This window comes from Dermochelys coriacea, chromosome 5 (assembly GCF_009764565.3).
Source record: "Dermochelys coriacea isolate rDerCor1 chromosome 5, rDerCor1.pri.v4, whole genome shotgun sequence".
NCBI classification, from domain to species: domain Eukaryota; kingdom Metazoa; phylum Chordata; order Testudines; family Dermochelyidae; genus Dermochelys; species Dermochelys coriacea.
Window position 1 is genome coordinate 46,964,993 of NC_050072.1, and position 24,276 is coordinate 46,989,268.

Below are 24,276 nucleotides of genomic sequence, written 5' to 3' on the forward strand. Positions count from 1 at the left end.
GCAACCCTTTGTTCTGTTCCCCTCCCCGCCGCATGCTCCCAAAACGCAGCACGAGCACCCCTGGGACCCGCCACCCACAAGGCGGGTTCGGCTAGAGCAGCCCCGGGAAGGAGCAGGAGGGGCCAAGGGCAGACAAGCGGACTAGATTCGCAGTGAAAGGCGCGTGCCGCAGGGCAGTGCCATTGGAATGCGGCAGACTGTTCCCCCTGTTCCCGCGTGACTTCGTGGTGTAGCCCAGACCGGAAAGGAGCAGGAAGCGTCTGCGCAGAAAGAGCAGAGCTCTGCGCGTGGCGGGATTGCGCACGCGCACAGCTGGTCGCGTCACTCGGTGCGGGCTAGTGAAGTGCCAAGTTTTGTTACCGTCTTTTTCCCTTCCGCTGGCGGCTGATCCGTTGGTGTCCGGCCCCCGCGGCTCGCGCCCCTGACGCAGGACCATGGCGGACCCACGCCTCAGGCAGATCAAAATTAAGATGGGCGTGGTGAGGCGGTGAGTGCTCGGGTGCGGCCTTCCCGGCCGGAGCCGGGCTGCGGGTGGGGCCAGCCCTGATCCCGCTCGGTGGCCGTTATGCCTGGTGCTGTGTAGCCGTTAAGGGCGGAACCCGAAAGAAGCAGAGTCTGGGCGGCAGCTGCGGAGCGCGGCCCGGGGGCTCGAGGCCTCGCTCTGCCGATGGGGTGCTTTGGTTTTGGGAAAGGCCCTGGGCGTCTCCTCTTGCCTTCCCGTAGGCTGGGAGTTATCCTGCCTCGCGAGGGGCTCGCGTCCTTCGGGTTCGCTCGGGGCTCTGGCAGCCCCCGTCGGGAAGTGCCAGAGAAACCAGCGTGGAGACACGAGGTGGATGAGGTAATGTCTTCTGTTGGCCCAGCTGCAGAGGGGCTGTGTGTGTCTGGACGGCTCGTGTCTCTCACCCGCACTAACCGGTATTACCTCACCCACCGGGTCTCTCTGATGCCTTGGGACCAGCCCTGTAGACTAACTAGTTACTTCTCACTTTACCAAAGAGTATTTGTAAGGTGCGTTTTGGAGACATGGATCAAACACAGTTCTGGTCCATCTGTAATGCAAGACTGAACAGTTTCTCACTTTATTGATGGGCTGCCATATGGTACCAGAATCCCCACGGCGGCTGAGTAGAACTAAGCTAGGAAGTTGTGTAACAATTGGGCTTTATCATTGTAGCTAATAGCCACTAAGCCATTACGTTCTTGTGCACAACAGGATCGAAACTTAGTAAAAACCAGCATTCCTCATTTTCCTTCAGTTGTAAATCATGTGTTGTTGTTTTTTTGTCTTTTGTTGCTCTTGTTGTTAAGAGGCCTGCTACAAAACTACTTAGTAAGACTTATCTCTATGCTACCTAACAATGACAGGTTTCAGAGTAGCAGCCGTGTTAGTCTGTATTCGCAAAAAGAAAAGGAGTACTTGTGGCACCTTAGAGACTAACACGTTTATTAGAGCATAAGCTTTCGTGACTTACAGCTCACTTCATCGGATGCATTTGGTGGGGGAAAAAAAAAACAAAACTTTTTTCTTTTTTTCCACCAAATGCATCTGATGAAGTGAGCTGTAGCTCACGAAAGCTTATGCTCTAATAAATTTGTTAGTCTCTAAGGTGCCACAAGTACTCCTTTTCTTTCTACCTAACAATGTGATTATAGCATACTTCTCAGATACACACAATCTTGTCCCTTCTCTTCAGGGGAATCATGCCAGAATTTTATTAGCAACAAAAGTGTTTAAAGATGTTTGTCACTAGCATGGTTCTGATTCCAGTACGGACACCCAAAACTAATGTTAAATGTAACACTGTTATCTCCCAGTATAGTCTAAATTTTGTAACCTCAACATTTAAAAAGCTATCTAGAGGATGCAATTTACTCCTATTGTTATGTGTAGTTGCGTAGGGCTCTGATGAGAAAAGGCTTAAATATCTAGTCTCAGTGGGATATATTAAGGCCAGGTCCTGCAATAGTTGTGTTGACTTCCATGGGATGAGTAGGGAGAAAACTGTCCATGGCACCCAAGTGCTACGTATTGCAAGATTAGGACCTTAAAGAGTCCAGTCCATTACAAGTGAAGTGATAACAACTGTGAGGTTTAAGTGACTTGCTCAATACCACAGAGGCTGTCTGTCAGAGCTGAGATTAGAATTCAGGCATATTCTCACACAGTTCTGTAGTCAAACCACTAGGCACCATTGATACTTCTTAAAAATGTGTGGTGCATAGGAACCTGTTCATTGTTTATGTATATGTGAAACTTCATGGAGGCCTTATTTTTATTAACTCATTTTTTTTGAATTATCCTCTACCTGCAGGCCATGTGGGTATTCTTTTTTGAAGGGAAATTCCAGCTCTCCAGTCAAAATTGCAGGACACCTAATCTTCTAGAAAGAGAGAATTTGAGTTAATTTTACGTTCCAGTCTCCTCCCCCCACCCCCAAGATCAACTTGAAAGAAGGGGAAGGATATGGGAGGGAATGAGAATTGGATCCACTTAACTTCCTTTGGCAACATTTATTACAGTTAGAGTTTCTGCCTCCAAGACACACATGTAACTAGGTTATGACTTGTCTGATGAAATAAGAATAACAAATTCCTTCAGCAAGCTGCTATGCCATTATAACCCATCTGGAGACTTTTGACTATTGCTGATTGTAGTTGCTGGGCTGTGAGAGCAATTCCTGACTAGGAATTGAGACCAGGTCTCCTATTTGGCTTGGAATTGTTTAACTTTTAATTAAATTCAGCTTTAAAAGTTTTAGTGTGATTGAACTGATATTTTTTCCTTCAACTGCCTGATTGCTGCTCTTTCAATGCAGAATAAATGGCTTTCAAATACAGACCTGTTTGATGTTATCTGCAGGGCCAGTGGTGTTTGAATAGATCAGGAATTTTTGATAGATACAGGCTTAGAAGGCTAGTTGGCACAGTCAGCAAAAATAGCTTTCAGAGTAGCAGCCGTGTTTGTCTGTATCTGCAAAAAGGAGCACTTGTGGCAGCTTAAAGACTAACAAAGCTTATGCTCTAATAAATTTGTTAGTCTCTAAGGTGCCACAAGTACTCCTTTTCTTTTCGCAAAAATAGCTTGTGCGTTTGAATATATTGTGTACCTTGTGCCAATTCAGTCATACCACTCCATTAAAAATAATGGCCCTGCTAGAGGCCGGGCCCAGATACATTCAGATGGCCACAACTATTACTACTCCTTCCCCCCACTTCATACTCAAGGTAGTACCCTATGTAGGCCATGAAACCACTGAAAGCTACAATAACACATTTAGATGACCACAAATGTAGTTTTAACATACCAGTTGTCAGTCTTTTCTTGCAACTTGTATGGGAAAGCTAATAGTATTGCTGCCGCAGACATAATTTCTTCTAAGAATAGAACACTGAAAGAAAGAAATCTCTTAACAAGTGAAAAATTGAGTATTTAAGTGTCTTAAAGTGTGGTGTATGGCATTGGTGTCCAACCTTTTCAACCTGATGGCTAAGTATATCTTAAAAAACATAAGGGTAACAATTGGTACTCTGGGGTAGATTCTCTGCCTTTTTCTGTTCCCATTGCAGTGCCCAGGTTACTTACTTTGTCTTTTTTTTTTTTTTTTTTTTTTAAACTACCCTTTGAGTTAGCCTGCTCTATATTCTCCTCAGTGATTGAGGTAGTTCATTGCTTCCCCAAAACTAGGAATGGAGATGAGTCGTTTAGTGTATAGCAATATATTTGCTGCTATTTATTATGTAGCAAAGGTCCTCTAATCATGGGTATCTCCACTACTGCGGGTCATGCAGCAACTTGAGTTTCTAGTTTTATGGGACAATGCTATTTTGTGTGGCACTAGAATTACTTTCCTTTCTAGCCTGATTTAATTTTGTTATGCATTAGCGGAAGAAATTTGCAGTGGGATTGGGGAGAAATGCTGAATCCGTCATGTCTTAGGGTGCATTTGATAACAGGTCAAGCTTTTGTTAGCCGCCACCTCTTACTTGTAGGTCATACAAAAACTGGGATTTGGTAATCATAAATGGTTAGACATACTAGATTTGTGGCTACTTCCTAACAAGTAATGCTTCTGTTTAGCTAGCCTAAAAGGTTGCTTAATCACTTTAAAGCCACCTCATTCTCAATAAATCCATGCTCAATCTACCTGTGGCAGAGTGAGTGAATTAGTTGATTAAAAAAACTTTCTTAAATATCTTTTATCCATTTCAGATTGGTAATGGTTCTAAAAACTACTGTGAACAAAGTATATTAAGGGCATGCGAAAATAGCACTGACATTTGCCCATAGTTTCTTTCAGATTAAATGAACGTGACACCAGTAGATTAGAATGAGACTAAGACGATTCACATTGCAATTGTGTTAGTTTAACTTTAACAATCTTTTAAACACTCTTGTTTAAATGTAGCTGACATACCATAATTACAAATCTACAGGCCTTGATTATAGAATTTTACATCATGAACCTATGGGGAAAGTGTATTGATTTTTTTTGGTAAAGCAGCCCTTTTAGAAATCGCCTTTCCAAAACTGTGGAATCTTCCCAAGTTTGTGTGCTTTTTGCCTGTTGCACTAACATATTTAAACTGTTATTTTTTTCTGAGGCATCATCACCGTCTTGGCCAGCTTCTTGATTCAGTCTTGTTAATTCTTCCTTTATTTGTTTTAAATACACAATTATATTAACCTGGAAGTTACAATAAACTAATACTTTCTTTTAAAATACAAACAGAAAATCATTTAAAAAATGCTTTACTTAAAAAAATATTTACTTAACTAGTTTAAACTAGTTCAGGATCCCCACATTCAGGATTCTGTATTTTCCCCTAGCAGACTTCGATGTAATATATGGAGCATTTCAGGGAATGCAGATTCTACTCTCTCTTGATAGTGGTGATAAAGTCTATTACTGACAAAAAAGTTTAAGGCTTCATGTGGCCAAGGTATGTTACAGTTAAAACAAAAGCATTTTAAAGTAGGAAATAAAATATGAAGGGAAATAAGACTATATGAACTGTCTGAGTAAATTCACATGTATAAAATGAGTATCTCTTAAATCGGCCTCAATATCCGTGTCCAGACTATAGAACAAAAACCTTACACCCATCAAGCTTAAAGCATTTATACTTCTAATACGGGTGTCAAATTCTCTCGGTTCTCCCCTCACCATATAACCTTCAGTCATCCTCTAATTCACTCACTTAGCTTGGTACTCACAAAGGTACCAATATTTTTGCCTTTTACCCTTAGTATACAGACTAGAGGCGCAAGTCTTCCTCTTCTCCCTCTCCCTTCCCCAACTGAGTCAATGTGAACATATGCCTGCTTTCTCTGTGATTCATTTTTATATTTTTTAAATGTATAGGGTTTTTAAGTTTCAAGAACACCAAGGCACATTTTTTGTATAAAGCAAAAGCAGCTAGAAGGGACAGGGGCGCTGTTCCCTCTAAGCTGAGCGCGTGTGCATGCGCACACAGATCCTAAACCCTGCGCATACGGCGAAACACTGTGCGCACAAAAATTTGCACAGAAGAAATTTTTTGCACACATGGCCTGTCAGAAATTAGAGGGAACATTGGACAGAGGGTGTGCCTTTTATTTATTCACTCTTTTTTTTTTTTCCCTGGTTTATGATGTACTGTATAAAGAAGGCCTAAAAGCTGTGTAGGGTTTTCTTAAGGATTGTGGTTTTCTTTCTCTTTTTTTACCTTTGAACTATCAAGAATATCAGTTCTGGCCTTGTTGAAGGATTTGTTTTTTGCAGGGGGGGCATGCAAATATGTGTCTCAGAAAATTAAATAGTCATAGCTTGTTGAATCTTTAACAAAAGTTTTTCTCTAAAATACTAGTTAAATTACATAAATGTTATTCGGCTTGTACTCTCTGGATGGCAGAGATGTTATCATTTTTTTTTTAAAGTACCTTTTTTGCAGGTCATCTTTAACTTCAAGCTAATTAAAGGCAATTTTCTCATGTCTCTCTCTTAAAATATGGGGCCAGTGGGGTGCCTTAGTTCTTCACAGGGTCCTTGGTTTCCCCCGTAATTTGAAATTGAAGAGCTGTGCATGACAACCTGCTCCCCATAGCTCACTTAATATTGCTAGTGCACTAGCTCCTAGAAAGAAACTCCAGCCCCATTGGGCTAGGCACTGTATAAAGAGAACAGAGATGGTCATTGCCCTGAAGTGCTTATGATGTAAGTATATCTAAGCCTTGCACTTCATCAGACCTGATGGCCTCTATGGGGTCTCTGATTTCCCCCCCTTGCCTTGCCTTGCAGAATTTAGGAATATTTAGCAGACTTATCATTTTACCTTACCCAGTGTAGTCCGTGTATATTTTTATATACGTCTGTAAGGCTACACTAACTGTCAAAAGCATGCATTATTATTCTTTGTAAATCTTTGTAAATGTCTTTATTTTTTTTATTATCCTATGCATTGGATTGTAAAACTTGAAATGCTGTCGTAGTAGAGGGACTCATCTTCATTTAGCTCTGAAACACAATCTACTGTTTAAAGGTTGCATTTCTTTGACAATGCCCTAACATAAACATACAGGTGGGGGGAGGGGTGTAAACTTAAAAAAAAAAAAAATCCAAAACAAAACACTTCACTGCACATACTTCTCCAGAGAATGGGAGAACAAATACATGGCAAATGTTACTCACATTGCTTAATACAGTATTGAAAGACACTACAGTGATGAGTGTGCGGTATAAGAAACTATATGTCAGGGATGATCTAAGTATACTTAAACCTGCCTCAGTGGTGGGGTGAGGGGACTAAATTACCTTTTAAGGTCCTTTCCTGCTCTACAGTTGATTCTGTATGTGGGGCTGGTAGGTGTCTAATATTAAAATTGTCCAACACTTCCAATTTAGAAGACCATGTTTTTAGAAGCCTACAACTTTGCCAATCTTTAAGTATTCGGGATGACACTTTCCATGCCAGGTATCTGCCTCTGGCCTAAATTTTAATATTTTGTTTTATTGAGACCTTCAGCCAAAATGGTTTAACCATTTCCAAGAACGAAACTGGTGAAAAATGTATCATTTCCCCTGTGTGTGTGGGGGGGGGGGGAGGGGGAAATCTGGTGACCTTTACTTTGGAAAGCTCTAGCATTCCCATGTTTTTGAACAGGGACTTGAAAACTGTTGGCAGCATGGAGGAGGAAGCTGCCTGCTTTGAATGCAGAGGGGAGAAGAGCCAGACTTGTGGGAGTTGGGGGAGTAAAATGGGACAAGGAGCCTGGGATTCAGGGAAGAGACTGGGATTGGAGGCCTGTGGGGCAAGGGTGGGGGGAATGGGAACTGGGTTGGGATGGGTACAGTGAGGCTGGGAAAAAGAGTCAGGGATGGTGGTGGAAGAGACGGCAGGGTTGGATGAGGAGCCTAGCGAGGAAGATTGGGATGGTGTGCCAGTGGGGAGGGGGGGAGTGGGTACGAGGGATGGTGACTGGAGGTCACAGTGGTGAGAGAGGCATATCAGATGAGGAGCCACAAGGGGCAGGGGTAACTGGGACTGGGATGAAGAGCCAGGGATGGGGAAGACACAGAACTAGGACAAGGACAGGTTGGAGGGGATGGGGAGAAGATTGCCCTCTAAAACCTGGATGTCATGTTCTTGTGCTGTCAGCAAATATCTGTGAAATTCAGCGGCAAAGTGTGTGTTTCCTCTCTAGCACTGGTCCACACAGAGGCTGGCTACTACTGCTATCAGTTAGTTCAAGTGGCAGAGATCTTTATAGTGGATCCAAAGGTTTCAGCCTTGCTGCTGATCCATTTTGGGTGTCAGTATGGTATATGATGTCTTTTTTTTATTTTTTTCAGTTTGCTTTTTAAAAATGTTTAGGAAAATACGTACAAGAAAACTGTTAAAAGAACATATTAAGGTTCCAGAGTTAAGCATTCATAAGTTATTAAATGCCAGTATTAAGGTTGACTGTGCAAATTTGGCCCCCTTGTGCCAATGCATTATTATAGTTTTTGATTATATGATCACATACAGTCTTTTCCACAAGCCTCCTGCTTTGTTCAGCACACAGGATGGGATGCTCTGGGATGAATCAGCATTGTGTTGTGGGAGGAGGCTGTTTGTGGGGACCCCCCCACTTCGTTTGTTGCTGAAGGTGGAAAGTGGTAAATGAGGCAGAATACAAAGGATTGTGTAGCTGCTTACTAAGCAAGCACCATCGGCTCTGTGCACTGAATGAGGCAGTTCTGTGGGGGAAAATAGTATGTAACTATAAAAACTGTGTCATATTGCATGTGCAATAAGGGGGATGAATTAAGGTTGCAGTTTTCTCTAAGTTTCTTCCACTGTTCATTGTATACCCAGTGTACTCGGTGAAAGTCCTGTTGATCCAGTATATCCAAAACAGCTTCAGTAATTTTATCATCTGTGACAGGTTTCAGAGTAGCAGCCATGTTACTCTGTATTCGCAAAAAGAAAAGGAGTACTTGTGGCACCTTATACTAACAAATTTATTTGAGCTAGAGCTTTCGTGAGCTACAGCTCACTTCATCGGATGGATCCGATGAAGTGAGCTGTAGCTCATGAAAGCTTATGCTCAAATAAATTTGTTAGTCTCTAAGGTGCCACAAGTACTCCTTTTATCATCTGTGTGATTTCCCCCTCCCCTTTTCCAATAGATGCTAAATTCCATTCTTATCATTGGTAGGGGACAATCCAGACTATGTGACTTAGTTTTCAAGCAACCATGTTCTATTTCATGTGTATTCAAAATGTGCTGGCAACCAAAACATTTGTTTTTTGAGATTTGAAACCAAGGTACAGAATTACCATGTCCTTCTAAAGAATTGCATATCCTTTCAATGGTCCATCTGCTCAGCATCAAAACTGAGGAAATCCTTGAAAAAATCTGCTGCGAGCTAGATGGGATCACTCAGCACGGCCAGAGGAGTGTTTCCATCATTGTTCTATTTCTGGAGACAACATTCTTCATTTGGCAGCTTCCATCCTTCTTTCCAGAATACCCTCCATCTCCAACATCAGAAGACGCAGGATAAAGGGAAACATTTCAGGTGCAGACCTATACCAATATCCATTGCTTTACTCATGTTCTAGGCAAAAGATAAACTAGATCTTATCTGCATTTTGCTTTCTTTCTTTTAGTCCATTTCCTTGCATCATGGGGTAGAATTATCATGGATCATTGAATGCGAAGAGGCTGCTCAATTTGGCTGTTTGATCCAGTTCCACTCCAGGAAGCCAGCCAGCCTCCCTTCCCCATTCCTTTTTGGGGATTCCTCTCAAAAGATGCTACTTGTTGTAGACATTCCCAGAAGTTGGGGATGGATCACTTGATGATTACTTGTTCTGTTCATTTCCTCTGAAGCACCACCTGGCCACTGTCAGGAAAACAGGATACTGGGCTAAATGGATCATTAGTCTGATCCAGTGTGGCTGTTCTTACGTTTCTTATGTGGCTTCAGAAATCCCTGGAATGAAGAGAGGTGGATCTTTTGCTAAAGGCACTGCACAGTGTGGGTGTCGGGGAATCTTCATGTGTCCATAGTCAGACAACTGGCTGATTTAAGCACACATGGCAAGCCTTAGGGGAAATCCTGAAGTTGTGCTTTTTTTTCAGTGTGTGGGAGAGCAGATAAACTGGAACAAATCTACTGTGATACTTGTCCAGAAAAATCCTTTATTGGTTCTATCCTGAGCTCTACACAAGCCAAGATTTTTCTTTAAGAGGAAAGATGTTTGTGGACTTTATGCTGAGCCAATGTCTGTCTGAAAATGAACTTGTTAGTACTGGTGAAGATAAGGAGTTACTGTCTCCTGAATATCTTTTTATACATTTTTAGTCTCCATCTAACCCAGATGAAACTGGTGGCCCTCTAATGAAATGATGTGAAATTTTTACTTGGATATTGATATGATTTCAAATACTAAGTGATTTTATATTTTTGAATTAATTTAATAGTTTTATGCACTGCTAGATTGGAATATTTAATATACTTTAATTCTTAAATTAGAAAATTCAAAATACTTGAATGATCATGCTGACAGTTTTTGAGTACAAGAGTCATTCTGGAACTGAATTTTTCTGTACTTTGTTCAAGTTACAAATTGATTATCTATCTGTCAGGCCTACAAATCAGTTAATTGCCATAGGTACCTAAACCATTGTTTTCTTTACTCCATGGCATTTGACGTTCTTCTGTGTACACAACATCTTTTATGTTGGTATTTAGGTTAGCTTGTATAAATATTTTAGGATTATAATTATACTGTATCTTGTAAAGACTACATTTTCTACTGTTTTATATCCTTTGTTTATAATGAACCTCTGGGAAATCAAAAATAAAATAGGAATGTGCACTGGTGTGTATCAAGTTCAGATTAATTTTCTGGAATTTCACTTCAAGTCTGTTTTTCAGATCTGATTGTTAATTTTAGTAATATCTATGTTACAAGATGGTAATGTCAGTGGATATATTAAAATATGTGCTCTTTTCACCAACCAACTAAATTGATTTGTGTCTCTCTTTTGTGGGATTTGAGATCAGTAATTTCTAAGAATTCCGTTATTTTTTTTATTAGATTATTTGTAGTCTGTTTTGATCTAGGTCAGGGGTGGCCAGCCTGACCCTGAGAAGGAGCCAGAATTTACCAATGTACATTGCCAAAGAGCCACAGTAATACAGCAGCAGCCCCCATCTGCTCCCCAGTGTCTCCCGCCTGCCGGCAGCCCCCACCAATCAGCACCTACTCCCTCCTCCCCACCGCAATCAGTTGTTTCACAGATGCAGGAGGCTATGGTGGGAAGGGGGGAGGAGCGAGGCAGACTCAGGGGAAGGGGTGCAGTGGGGGGTAGGGCTTGGGGCAGAGCAGGGGGGGTGAGCAGTGAGCACCCCCCAGCAATTGGAAAGTTAACATCTATAGCTCCAGTCCCAAATCAGTGCCTAGGTAAGAAGCCACATATTAACCTCTGAAGAGCCACATGCGGCTCAGGAGCCACAGGTTGGCAACCCCTGTTCTAGGTCTTTTTCAAATGTGAGCTGTTTAAACGTGTGTCTCACAATGGGCTGACTGAATGTTGGTGAACTTCAAGTGTGTGTGTGTGTGTGTGTGTGTGTGTGTGTGTGTGTGTATATATATAATATATAAAAAGTAGCCTTTCACAATATGAAAGACTAGTTTTTAATTTGGTGTATTGATACTTTTTTATCTAATTGTACTGTTTCATAATGGAAAATATAAAAAGGAGGGGATGAGCGATGGCAGTCTTTTTTGGTAATTAGGGACTTTGGAATGTAACTTTCATTTGTACAAATGATTTATATATTTTGGAGGGGAATGTTTGGGTTATTTTTTAAATATAGATGTCAAAAGGAATCTAAATTATTGGAACAGTAGTTAAAGATCAAATATACGGAAGAACAAAGGGGATAAATGAAGATATAGTTGAAGAAAATTAGCTATATGTACTTGCTGTAAATTAGCTTAATGTTGCATCTTGACTCTTTTATGGAATGACTATATACGAAAACATGAATTCTATGTAAATACAAAGCAGTTCACTGAAGAACATGGGAAAGAGGCATGTGCATAATGAATGCAAGTGGAAAACTAGATGTAAGATAGTTCAAGTCCTGTAATACTGCAGGGGTCAGATTCTTTTTAAAGGGTTTTATTTGGAAAAAGAATTTCCTGTCTTTTGAAATAATTTGGGAGAAACTAGAAACCAGACTTGCTGGAATGTAGAATGAGAGACAGTGCTGAGACCTGGGTGCTAATCACCTGAGTTAAGTGGGTGTCCTCACTGCAGAGTTGAGGTAGCTACATTGCAATTAAATACCTGCAGCTGGCCTATGCCAGTTGACTCCAGCTCACAGGGTTCAGGCTAAGAGGCTGTTTAATTGTAGTGTAGACTTTCGGGCTCAGGCTGGAGCCTGGGCTCTGGGAGTGGGGCTCTTCGGGAGGGATCCAAGTGGGGGGAGGTGAGGCTCAGCGGGTCTGAGTATGAGGGTGTCTGGATGCACAAGGGCTACACTGCAGTTAAACAGCCTATTGGTCAAAGCCCCACAAACCCAAATCAGCTGGCATGGGTCAGCTGTGGGTATCTAATTGCAGTGTAGACATACTCTTAAAGGTGGTCTCTCTAGGTCAGGATTGAGATACCTGTGAATTGGGGAAGCTTGCACAGCTGTTGTCCTTGAATAAATGCCAGTGTAGTCTGTCACTTTCAATGGGCACTAAAGTATCTTGTTTTCTCACAATGTGGCAACTGACACATATTAATGTTCTAAAACTGCCCTGCAAAACAAGGGTCCATATGTTTCTTATTTTTAATTGCTCTGCAATTAAAAATGACTTGCATACAACTTGCCCATACCCAGAACACTATTACTTTATTTTTCAGAAATGATGATTTTAGAAGAGACTACACTGAAGTGATAAATTTCCTAGGTTCTAGACAGAATCAAGGGACTCTTTCTCACCTTACTCCTAAGGGCATTCTGCACCAAAAAATTAAATTCTGTGCACAATATTTTAAAATTCTGCAAAATTCAGCAAATTTTATTCGTCAAATGTGGAGGCTCTAGCATGGCATTGGGGAGTACAGGCCACTGGCTGAACAGAAGTGGGAGATCACTGTGTAGCTTCCTTCCCTCTCCCCCAGACACAGACTCAGCGGTGAGGCTGCATCCAACCTGGACACAGCACAAGGATCAGGTCTGCCCCAGAAATATCCCAGAGCCCTGCCCCTCAATGCCAGGTTCACCAGGTGTGGGCAGACAGGATCCAAATGTGGGGGAAATCCAGGTTTGGGTTTAGAGGGTTCTGTGTGGGGCAGTCTAGCTCAGTGGGGGATCTGGGTGTGGGGGGATCTGGATGCACAGGGACTTGTGGGGGGATTCTGGGTGCAATGGTAATGGGACTCTGCAGGGGGATCTAGGTGATGGTGGTTGGGGCTCAGTGGGAAGCGGGGGGGTTGGGTTTGGGGGCTCAGAGGGAAATCCAGATGTTGAAGTGGGGCTCAGTTGGGTGGGGATTCAGGATCAGGTGGATGGGGCTTGGTGAGATGAGGATCTGGGTGCGGCTGGCTTGTCAGGGTGGTGCAGGGGTAGTGGGGCTCTTTGGGAGGGTTCCAAGTGGGGGGAGGTGAGGCTCAGCGGGAGGGTCTGAGTATGAGGGTGTCTGGATGCACAGGGGTTGGGTGGATGGGGGAGCAGATCCCTCCCCCTGCAGCTGAGGAGCGATGGGTGCAGGAAATGGGGAGGGGAGTGTGCATAGCTTCCTGCAGTTGGGGGAGAAATCTGGGGGGTGGGTCTGACCCAGTCCCGGATGCTGTGCAGGGGAAGAGGAAGTCCTCCCCTCCCCAGTCCAGCCGAGACTAGCAGCTGAGCCTGGCACAAGATAGGAGCCACTAGCCCAGTCTTCCCCAGTGATTTACCTCTTTGCGTCACAGTGATTTACCTCTCTTCTGGCTGCCCTGAGCACCCAAAACATGGGTGCTGGGGAGGGTTGCATGACTGCCTTTGTAGCTTCCATTTGCTTCCCCATCAGAAAGTGATTTTTCTGCGGGGAAGCAAAGAAATCTGCAGGGGACATAAATTCTGCGCATATGCAGTGGTGCACAATTCCCCCAGGAGTATCACCTATAAGGGAGCAGAATACAAACCAGAATAAAGATTTGAAAATGATCATAGATAATTTTAAGCACACTATCTGCACAGTGTTTGCAAGTGACTTAGATATACAGGATGTAAGTGTTCAACTGTAAATTAGTTGAGGTTAGACTGTCACTGTTGATTTTTTTTTATATTTATAACGAAATGTAGTGATGGCCCATATGTTCTTTAATGTTCCTCTTAGGGAGGAGGTGAGATGTCTCTTTAAACTTTTGTTAATATCATAGCAACACATTTTTGTGACTGAAATTAATAATACCTAAATGGAATTTCCACCAATTTTAGTGTTAAATCCATATATTGTATAATATATCAAAGAACTAACAACACTAAAAATAAAAATGATCTTGTAATAATTCTTACAGTTTAAAATGGACTGTAACAATCAGTCTCTCTTGTTCTTTGAAAGACTTTTGTTGAAAATCTGGCCTCTTCAGACACCGTAATAAAGTGCATGGTCTGTGTTCAATATCTGATGGCATTAAGATGTTCTCAAAGTGTGTGAAGTTTGGTTTGGTGACAGGTCATGGGCTTCTCATTCCCCATGTAACCTGCATCACGTCTACCAGTCACTTTGTTTCTTCTGCTCTTAGACTGTCTAATTATTGTTCCAATGAGATCAGCTTTAGAGAAGAGACAGTATTATGCTTTCTACATTAGATAGTATTTTAAACACAAACACCATAAACAGTGAACTCTGGCATATACAGCATATGTGCAGAAAACCAACTCTATCTCCATAATTCCAACATGAATTCATTGATCTCCTTTCTGTTCTTAATTTCATCAGTATCTACGCACACTCTGAGAAGGAGTTAATATATGTCCAGTAGCGGACTCGGATGCATTTCACTGACCACAGATATGTTTTGCTGTTGTTTTTTTAAATCGATAATTCAAGTTAAGGAAAGGCTCTTATATTTTCCAACTCTCAAAGTCAAATGGTAAGCCAAAAACATGGAGACCTGGGAGAAGGGTCAGAATCTGGGGAGAGCATGGGCTGTTATAGCAGGGATAGAGGAGAGACAAGGCAGAACTGGGTGGGGGAATCAGATCAGTATCTTAGATGCCTGTATACTAACAGGAGAAGTATGGAGAATAAGCAGAAAGAACTCAAAATGTGAGTAAATAAACGCAACTATGACATAGTTGGCATCACGGAGACTTGATGGGATAATATGCATGACTGGAATATTGGTATAGAAGGATACAGCTTGCTCAGGAAGGATAGGCAGGGAAAAAAGGGAGGAGGTGTTGCCTTATATATTAAAAATGTATACACTTGGACCGAGGTTGAGATAGAAATAAGAGACAAGACTTGTTGAAAGTCTCTGGGTAAGGACAAAAGAGGTTAAAAAAAACAAAAACAAAGGTGATGTCATGGTAGGGGTCTACTGCAGACCACAAAACCAGGAAGAAGTAGTAGATGAGGCTTTTTTTTAGATAACAAAATCATCCAAAGCACAGGACTTGGTGGTGACAGGGGACTTTAGTTATTCAGACATCTGTTGTGAAAATGACACCGCAGGGCACAGATTATCCAGTAAGTTCTTGGAATGTATTGGAGACAATTTTTTATTTCAGAAGGTGGAGAAAGCTGCTAGGGAGGAGCCTGTTCTAGATTTGATTTTGACAAATAGGGAGGTTGAGAATTTGAAAGTGGAAGGCAACTTGGGTGAAAGTGATCATGAAATGGTAGAGTTCATGATTCTAAGGGATGGTAGGAGGGATAACAGCACAATAAAGACAATGGATTTCAAGAAGGCAGACTTTAGCAAACTCAGGGAGTTGGTAGGTAACATTCCATGGGAAGCAAGTCTAAGAGGAAAAACAATTGAAGACAGTTGGCAGTTTTTCAGAGAGACATTATTAAGGGCACGAGCAAACTATCTCATTGTGTAGCAAAGATAAGAAGTATGGCAAGAGACCTCCCTGGCTTAATCAGGAGACCTTCAGTGATCTAAAACTCAAAGTCCTGCAAAAAGTAGAAACTCGGTTAAATTACAAAGGATGAATATAAATAAATAACACAACTATGTAGGGACAAAATTAGAAAAGCCAAGGTGCAAAATGAGATCAAACTAGCTAGGGACATAAAAGGAAACAAGAAAACATTCTACAAATACATTAGATGTAAGAGGAAGACCAATGACAGAGTAGGCCAGTTAATGAGGGGGAAAGACAATAACAGAAAATGTGGAAATGGCAGAGGTGCTTAATGACTTCTTTGTTACGGTTTTCACCAAGAAGGTTGGTGGCGATTGAATGTCCAACATAGTGAATGTCAGTGAAAATGAGTTAGAATCAGAGTCTAAAATAGGGAAAGAACAAGGCAAAAATTACTTATACAAGTTAGATATCTTAAAATCACCAGGGTCTGATGAAATGCATCCTAAATACTCAAGGAGCTGACTGAGGAGATATCTGAGCCATTAGCAATTATCTTTGAAAAGTCATGGAAGACGAGACATTCCAGAAGACTGGAAAAGGGGCAAATATAGTGCCCATCTATAAAAAAGGAAAATAAGCACAACTCGAGGAATTACAGACCAGTCAGCTTAACTTCTGTACCTGGAAAGATAATGGAGCAAATAATTAAGCAATCAGTTTGCAAACACGTAGAAAATAAGGTTATAAATAACAGACAGCATGGATTTGTCAAGAAGAAATCCTGTCAAACCAACCTGGTAGCTTTCTTTGACAGAGTTACAAGCCTTGTGGATGGGGAGGGGGGGAAAGTGGTAGATGGGGTATATCTTGACTTTAGTAAAGCTTTTGATACTCTCTCTCACATGACCTTCTTGTAAACAAACTAAGGAAATACAACCTAGATGGATACAACCCAACTAAAAGATGAGTGCATAACTACTCTCCGGGAACGATTTTCCAACCAGTTATCAGTGGTTCACAGTCATGCTGGAAGGGCATAACGAGTGGGGTCCCACAGGGATCAGTTCTGGGTCCAGTTCTGTTTAATATCTTCATCAATGATTTAGATAATGGCATAGAGAGTACACTTGCAAAGTTTGCGGATGATACCAAGATGGGAAGGGTTGCAAGTGCTTTGGAGGATAGGATTAAAATTCAAAATGATCTGGACAAACTGGAGAAGTGATCTGAAGTAAATAGGATGAAATTCAATAAGAACAAATGCAAAGTACTCCACTTAGGAAGAAACAGCCAGTTGCACATACAAAATGGGAAATAACCGCCTAGGAGGGAGTACTGCGGAAAGGGATCTGGGGGTCATAGTGGATCACAAGCTAAATATGAGTCAACAGTGTAATGCTGTTGCAAAAAAAGCAAACATAATACTGGGATATATTAGCAGGAGTATTGTCAGCAAGACACAAAATGTAATTCTTCCACTCTACTCTGAGTTGAGTAGGCCTCAACTGGAGTATTGTGTCCAGTTCTGGACACATTTCAGGAAAGATGTGGACAAATTGGAGAAAGTCCAGAGAAGAGCAACAAAAATGATTAAAGATATAGAAAACATGACCTATGAGGGAAGATTAAACAAAAAACCCAATTTTTCCAGTCTGGAGAAGAGAAGACTCAGAGGGAACATAAGTTTTCAAGTATATAAAAGGCTGTTACAAGGAGGAGAGAGAGAAATTTTTGTTCTTAACCTCTGAAGATAGGACAAGAAGCAATGGGCTTTAATTGCAGCAATGGCGGTTTAGGTTGGACATTAGGAAAAACTTCCTAACTGTCAAAGTGGTTAAGCACTGGAATAAATTGCCTAGGGAGGTTGTGGAATCTCCATCATTGAGGATTTTTAAGAGTAGGTTAGACAAACTCCTGTCAGGGAAGGTCTAGTTAATACTTAGTCTTGTCTTGAATGCGGGCCTCTGGACTAAATTACCTCTTGAGGTCCCTTCCAGTTCTATGATTCTATGAAATATATGTACAAGAGAAATAATTCTGACTGTAACCTATACTTTTTTTCCTGTTTTTAATAATGGTTACTACATAGATATTTCTACTTTTGTAGTACCTAAAATAGGAATGGAACTTGGAAAATTGATTAAATGCAAATAAATGTGAATGATGCACAATTAATTAATGAATCACTGACAATTATTTTTGAGAACTATGGGAAATTGGGAATGGTAAATGTGCTATTGATTTCATCCCCACCTCTCAAAATAGTGTGGTGGTTGGGTGGGGGAAGTAAACCTGGCAATTACTGCATATTGTCTTATGCCGATACCAAGAACTAATATTAACTTTGTAAACATATAGATAATGACAGAACTATGAACAACACATACTAGAAGATTATAAAGAACAAATCATGCCAGACAAGTCTGATCATTTTTGTTGATAGAATTTCAGAATTACTGGACAAATGGAATTCATAGACATAAAATACCTGAACTTGATAAAGAATTTAAATAGCATCTCAATCTTATTTGAAAATTTGGTTGAAAAAATCTCTTAAATGATAAGCATTGGGTTGGGAGGCGTTGTACACTGGGTGCTGCAAAGATTGGTGTTGTACATTCTCATTTAAAATCTCGAACAACCTATTCAGTTATTAAATTTGGAGATTTTGTAAATGCTTGTGAGACCAAAGAAATAATGACAGGTTTCAGAGTAGCAACCGTGTTAGTCTGTATTCGCAAAAAGAAAAGGAGTACTTGTGGCATAGAATCATAGAATAGAATATCAGGGTTGGAAGGGACCCCAGAAGGTCATCTAGTCCAACCCCCTGCTCAAAGCAGGACCAAGTCCCAGTTAAATCATCCTAGCCAGGGCTTTGTCAAGCCTGACCTTAAAAACCTCTAAGGAAGGAGATTCTACCACCTCCCTAGGTAACGCATTCCAGTGTTTCACCACCCTCTTAGTGAAAAAGTTTTTCCTAATATCCAATCTAAACCTCCCCCATTGCAACTTGAGACCATTACTCCTCGTTCTGTCATCTGCTACCATTGAGAACAGTCTAGAGCCATCCTCTTTGAAACCCCCTTTCAGGTAGTTGAAAGCAGCTATCAAATCCCCCCTCATTCTTCTCTTCTGCAGACTAAACAATCCCAGCTCCCTCAGCCTCTCCTCATAAGTCATGTGCTCTAGACCCCTAATCATTTTTGTTGCCCTTCGCTGTACTCTTTCCAATTTATCCACATCCTTCTTGTAGTGTGGGGCCCAAAACTGGACACAGTACTCCAGATGAGGCCTCACCAGTGTCGAATAGAGGGGAACGATCACGTCCCTCGATCTGCTCGCTATGCCCCTACTTATACATCCCAAAATGCCATTGGCCTTCTTGGCAACAAGGGCACACTGCTGACTCATATCCAGCTTCTCGTCCACTGTCACCCCTAGGTCCTTTTCCGCAGAACTGCTGCCGAGCCATTCGGTCCCTAGTCTGTAGCGGTGCATTGGATTCTTCCATCCTAAGTGCAGGACCCTGCACTTATCCTTATTGAACCTCATTAGATTTCTTTTGGCCCAATCTTCCAATTTGTCTAGGTCCTTCTGTATCCTATCCCTCCCCTCCAGCGTATCTACCACTCCTCCCAGTTTAGTATCATCCGCAAATTTGCTGAGAGTGCAATCCACACCATCCTCCAGATCATTTATGAAGATATTGAACAAAACGGGCCCCAGGACCGACCCCTGGGGCACTCCACTTGACACCGGCTGCCAAGTAGACATGGAGCCATTGATCACTACCCGTTGAGCCCGACAATCTAGCCAGCTTTCTACCCACCTTATAGTGCATTCATCCAGCCCATACTTCCTTAACTTGCTGACAAGAATGCTGTGGGAGACCGTGTCAAAAGCTTTGCTAAAGTCAAGAAACAATACATCCACTGCTTTCCCTTCATCCACAGAACCAGTAATCTCATCATAAAAGGCGATTAGATTAGTCAGGCATGACCTTCCCTTGGTGAATCCATGCTGACTGTTCCTGATCACTTTCCTCTCCTCTAAGTGCTTCAGGATTGATTCTTTGAGGACCTGCTCCATGATTTTTCCAGGGACTGAGGTGAGGCTGACCGGCCTGTAGTTCCCAGGATCCTCCTTCTTCCCTTTTTTAAAGATGGGCACTACATTAGCCTTTTTCCAGTCATCTGGGACTTCCCCCGTTCGCCACGAGTTTTCAAAGATAATGGCCAAGGGCTCTGCAATCACAGCCGCCAATTCCCTCAGCACTCTCGGATGCAATTCGTCCGGCCCCATGGACTTGTGCACGTCCAGCTTTTCTAAATAGTCCCTAACCACCTCTATCTCTACAGAGGGCTGGCCATCTCTTCCCCATTTTGTGATGCCCAGCACAGCAGTCTGGGAGCTGACCTTGTTAGTGAAAACAGAGGCAAAAAAAGCATTGAGTACATTAGCTTTTTCCACATCCTCTGTCACTAGCTTGCCTCCCTCATTCAGTAAGGGGCCCACACTTTCCTTGGCTTTCTTCTTGTTGCCAACATACCTGAAGAAACCCTTCTTGTTACTCTTGACATCTCTTGCTAGCTGCAGCTCCAGGTGCGAACACAAGTACTCCTTTTCTTTTTTCAAAGAAATAATACAAAAACATCTCCGAAGTCTGGAAGTTTTGGGCAAGTAAACATGGGTGAACTGGAAATATGCAAGTGGGGAAAATAATTTGCAACATAAAGTATTTAATGTCAGAGAGATGCTTGGAAAGCAGGAATACTGAAAGAGATCCTGGAGGTGATTGCAGATTTGTAGCTAATAAAATGTTTGCTGTGGAATATGGCAATATAGATAAGGAATAGAATTTTTGGGCAGCATTGTGTCATGACCCAGAGAGGGGACAGCCTTTTTCTGTACATCACAGTGAGATTGTTTCTAGAATTCTGTTTAGTTTTGATAACCTCAGTACCTGGAAAAGTTGTTAAACTTGAGTGGAACTGAGAAAAGAATAACACATTAAAGAGCTAGAAGATTTAGCTTATTAAGCAAATTTTAAAGAAGGAAAGGCAAAATTTTCAAATTTTGCCTAAAGTTAGGCACCTAAATAAGCATGAACTGCTTTTCAAAGATGCTGAGCACCCATAGCTCCCAATAAATACTATTGAAATTACTTAGATTGTAAGCTCATTGGAGCAGGAGCCATCTTTGTTCTGTGTTTTTACAGCACCTAGCACAGTGGGGTTCTGGTCCACAAATAGGGCACCTAGGCACTATAGAAATACAAATAATTAAGTGTAACAGACACCATTGGTTTCCTATACAAGTTTTGCTAGTCTCAGTTGAAACTATACAATGCAGCAGGCTTGCTATTATCTCTAATGAAGCAGGACTTTCCTAAATCATTCTGCTCAGATCCAGAGGAATTTCTTCCTGTGCGAAAGCCATTCAGTTTTTTGTAGTTGCTGAACTTGGCTCAACCTTCAATAGGAACAGAGGATTTTGAAAGGCAGACTCCTCTCAGCAAATGTTTGAGGACTCAAACTTCTTCCTAGAATTAATTTGGAAAATTTCTCCTCTAGAATTAGATCCCTTGGAGGAAGAAATGGAGTTCTTCTCACATTTTTCCCAAATAGCCATTTTGGAATGATCCTTTGAGATCTTACCAGTAATAATTTTCAGCCCGGAAATAGCCATCTAATTATACTTGTTCACTGATCGGCACGATTTACCTTTAGCCAGTCATAGCACTAAAGCTTGCTTTGATTTGCCATCTTTAGAGAATATTGTAAATTCAGATGTCTCACCAAAATAATGGTGGTGTTAACAGTAGACTTTCCCCTAAAAGGGAACGCTAAACTTGCAGCCCTTTCTGTACCACAGTATGCGTGAACCAAATTAAAAACTGCAGGCCAGATAGCATTTGGACATTGAGACTTCAAAACCCATGAATTGAATATAAAGAATAAAAACTTCTTGATTCCCCCCCCCCCCCGAAACTTCACTGCTTAGGTTCTTTTGTAGGCCTATTGGCCAAAAACAACATAGAAAAAGGGTTGTGGGTGTTTTGTTCTCTACTTCCCCCCCCAAGTCACTCCAGCAACCTGAAGATGGTTCAGGAATGTCAGATTTGTGGTGGTCAAAACACATTTTACATAAGACTCTTGTTCTTGGACTCATCATGCCCTATTTCACAAGATCATGTAATTATTCAAAGGAAGGCTCCTCCAGCTATTAAGCTACTCCCTTCCTTTTGTCTAGTCATTTTACTCCACTTTCAAAACCAACAATCAGATTATTGGTCCCTGTTAAATCTGCCACCCACTGTCACTCAATTCTATTCTCTTGTCATAGCATACAGACACTCTACCAGAATAGCATAAGATCAGAAAAGAATCTTCAGTGAAAGACTTCTTCTGGACTTTTTAAGGAGGTACTTCAACAGTATTTTGCTCATTGGGCTGGTGAGATTTTGGCTTGATCAGGAGAGTATCCTCAATAGTCTTCCTGAAATAGTATTTTACAACTTCCGTTAGGAATAGCAAAAAGAAAATGTTGGCGGCCTTAATGTTAGACAAACATTTCATATATGCCTGAGGAGGTGAATGAGTTTTGGGACTTGTTCACTAGATTTGGATCCTGTGTGATGAATAGCAACTTACTATTCCTCATTACTTAAGTGGTTTTGGGAGAATTTCAGAATGGTCTCTTTGTTAATGCTGGAATTGCTTGAAATTGGTTCATCACCATCTACTGCTTGTCTGGAAGGTGGCTAAGTGACGTTAAATTTAAAAGAAGTTTAAGACAGCTTCTTGATTTTTCAGACTTTCTTCAAAGCCTAAAACAGACTTTGTGACCTCTCTTGAAGCAGCTAATGACTTCTGCAGTTCCACATTCATAGATAATCATTTTGTTTCCCTCCTGTTTTGTCTTTGCCTTTTTGAAAATCAGGTGTGTCCAAACTATTACCAAAACATTAGCAATGTACCCTTTCTTTATTCTTTTTGTTGTAACTTCTCTTGCCAGTTCGGATTCTCCTTCAGATGTTTCTACTTCTTGAACTTGTCATGAATAGTCTGCATTCTTAAGTTTGACTGTACTGCTTGGAAAGATAATGTAGCTCTTTTTTGTCTGACAAGTATTCTTTTCTAAAGCAGTGGTTCTCAACCTATTAATCATTGTGGGCTGCAGGTTGAAAACCACAGGAATCCCTCATACCACCACTATGCCCAGTGCCCTCAGCCCAGAGACCCCCTCCACAGAGTGGGGCCAGGAGTAGAGTCGTGACCTGACCCCCGCTGCCAATCCTGACAGACCCCTGCTGTGTGGGGCTGGGCAGTAGCCCCAACCCAAACCCCGCACCAACCCCGCCCCCCACTGTGCAGGGCCATGCGGGAGCCCCGACCTCAGACCCTGTTGTGTTGGGGCCAGGCGGCGGCAGCCCCCACCCTGAAGCCAGACCCTGTTGTGCAGGGCCGACTTGACCCCACTGCCAACCCTGACTCTGACCCTGGACCTTGCTGTGTGTATGGGGGCTGGGTGGCAGCTGTGTGCTAATTGGGCTGCATGTGGCCCATGGATTGAGAGCCACTACTCTAAAGTGTGACACACTGTAAACTTGGTGTCTCTGTCATGACCTGCTTTCCTGACTTCCCAAGTGTTTGGATTTGCTCAGGCCTGGTCTACACTAAAGAGTTAGGTCAATGTAGTGGCTATGCTACAATGTAGCTCCCACCAATATAAGTTCCCCTCTACATAGACTTAATAACTGCACCTCTGTGAGAGACCTATTGTTTAGGTCAACGTAGTTGGGGCGACGCAGTGTCATTGTAGACACTGTGTTACTTACTTAACATGTTGGCTGTCAGCATGGCAGAGGACTCAAGTCTGGTCTGGGAGCCCTGGGCAGCAGGGTGGCTGATGGCTGGGAGCCCTGGGCAGCCCCCCCCCATGCTGCCCCACTTAAATCGGTGCAAGTGCTCCTGGTGAAGATGCGTACCACCAGCAGAAGAAGGGTAATGTGGACAGGAAAAACCTGCAGTAATCACTGTGGTGGCTGTATGTCCACCTAATATAGGTCATCTTAATTTTGTAGTGTAGAGAAGGCCTTAGTAGAATTTGGAAGTCAGATTAATGGCTCTCTGGTTTAAAAAAAAAAAAAATTTCTCACAAATGTGGAATCTTTAAGTGAGTTCATAAGACTTCTCAGTCTACAATGTTTGAGTACGTCATTGAAGTGACATTCCCAACACACCTTTCTCAGCAAGTCCCCAAAAAGACTGGGCAGTTCTTTAATGTTCTTTCTTTTGCTGGGATATGTATGGTGTGAAAATAAAAAGAAATTCAGTAAAATGCTTAAAAAAAACAACAAACTAGAACAACTTAATTGGGCATGTTTAGTAACTGGAGACTATAATCTTGATGAAAAATACTTTGAGCTTTCACCATGGTTTTGTTGCTAGCTCAGCACACTACTTGTTCATGTGACCCAGGTCTGGAATGACTAGGGCTCATTCCTCCAAGTGGGTGTGCTGTAAATATTGCAGAGTAGATGCTCTTAACCTCCAAGGAAGAGGATATAGATTGTAAAAACCCTTTTTGGAAGTGGGGGGGGGGGAAGCCTGGTGGGTGATTGTAGGATAGCACTGAAGTCCTGAAGGAGGCAGGTGACTATGATGTCACTGACTGTTTGCCCCAGTGGTTCTCAACTTGTGGCCCAGTGAGTACA

General features: G+C 42.0%; 1 protein-coding gene and 1 long non-coding RNA gene across 4 annotated transcripts in view; one reads left to right on the top strand and one right to left on the bottom strand.

The window, feature by feature from the left end:
* Nucleotides 1-241: 241 nt before the first annotated feature.
* The window catches only part of TBCA (tubulin folding cofactor A), a 65,417-nt gene continuing 41,382 nt past the window's right edge, over nt 242-24,276 (top strand). The window contains exon 1 of one of the 3 annotated variants that reach the window (XM_038403465.2): nt 242-487. In XM_038403465.2, coding sequence (XP_038259393.1) covers nt 435-487 — 53 coding nt within the window. In that variant the 5' untranslated portion in view covers nt 242-434. Of the gene's footprint in view, nt 839-24,276 lie in introns of all 3 variants that reach the window. The other 2 variants (XM_043514823.1, XM_038403466.2) reach the window with 2 other exon arrangements.
* Nucleotides 22,556-24,276, bottom strand: part of LOC122460270 — a 2,115-nt gene continuing 394 nt past the window's right edge. Inside the window, exons 1-2 of the long non-coding RNA XR_006281480.1 lie at nt 23,829-24,276; nt 22,556-22,642 (exon numbers count right to left, since the gene is read on the bottom strand). The exon at nt 23,829-24,276 is cut by the window's right edge and continues 394 nt beyond it. This is a non-coding gene — a long non-coding RNA (uncharacterized LOC122460270). The remainder of the gene's footprint in view (nt 22,643-23,828) is intronic.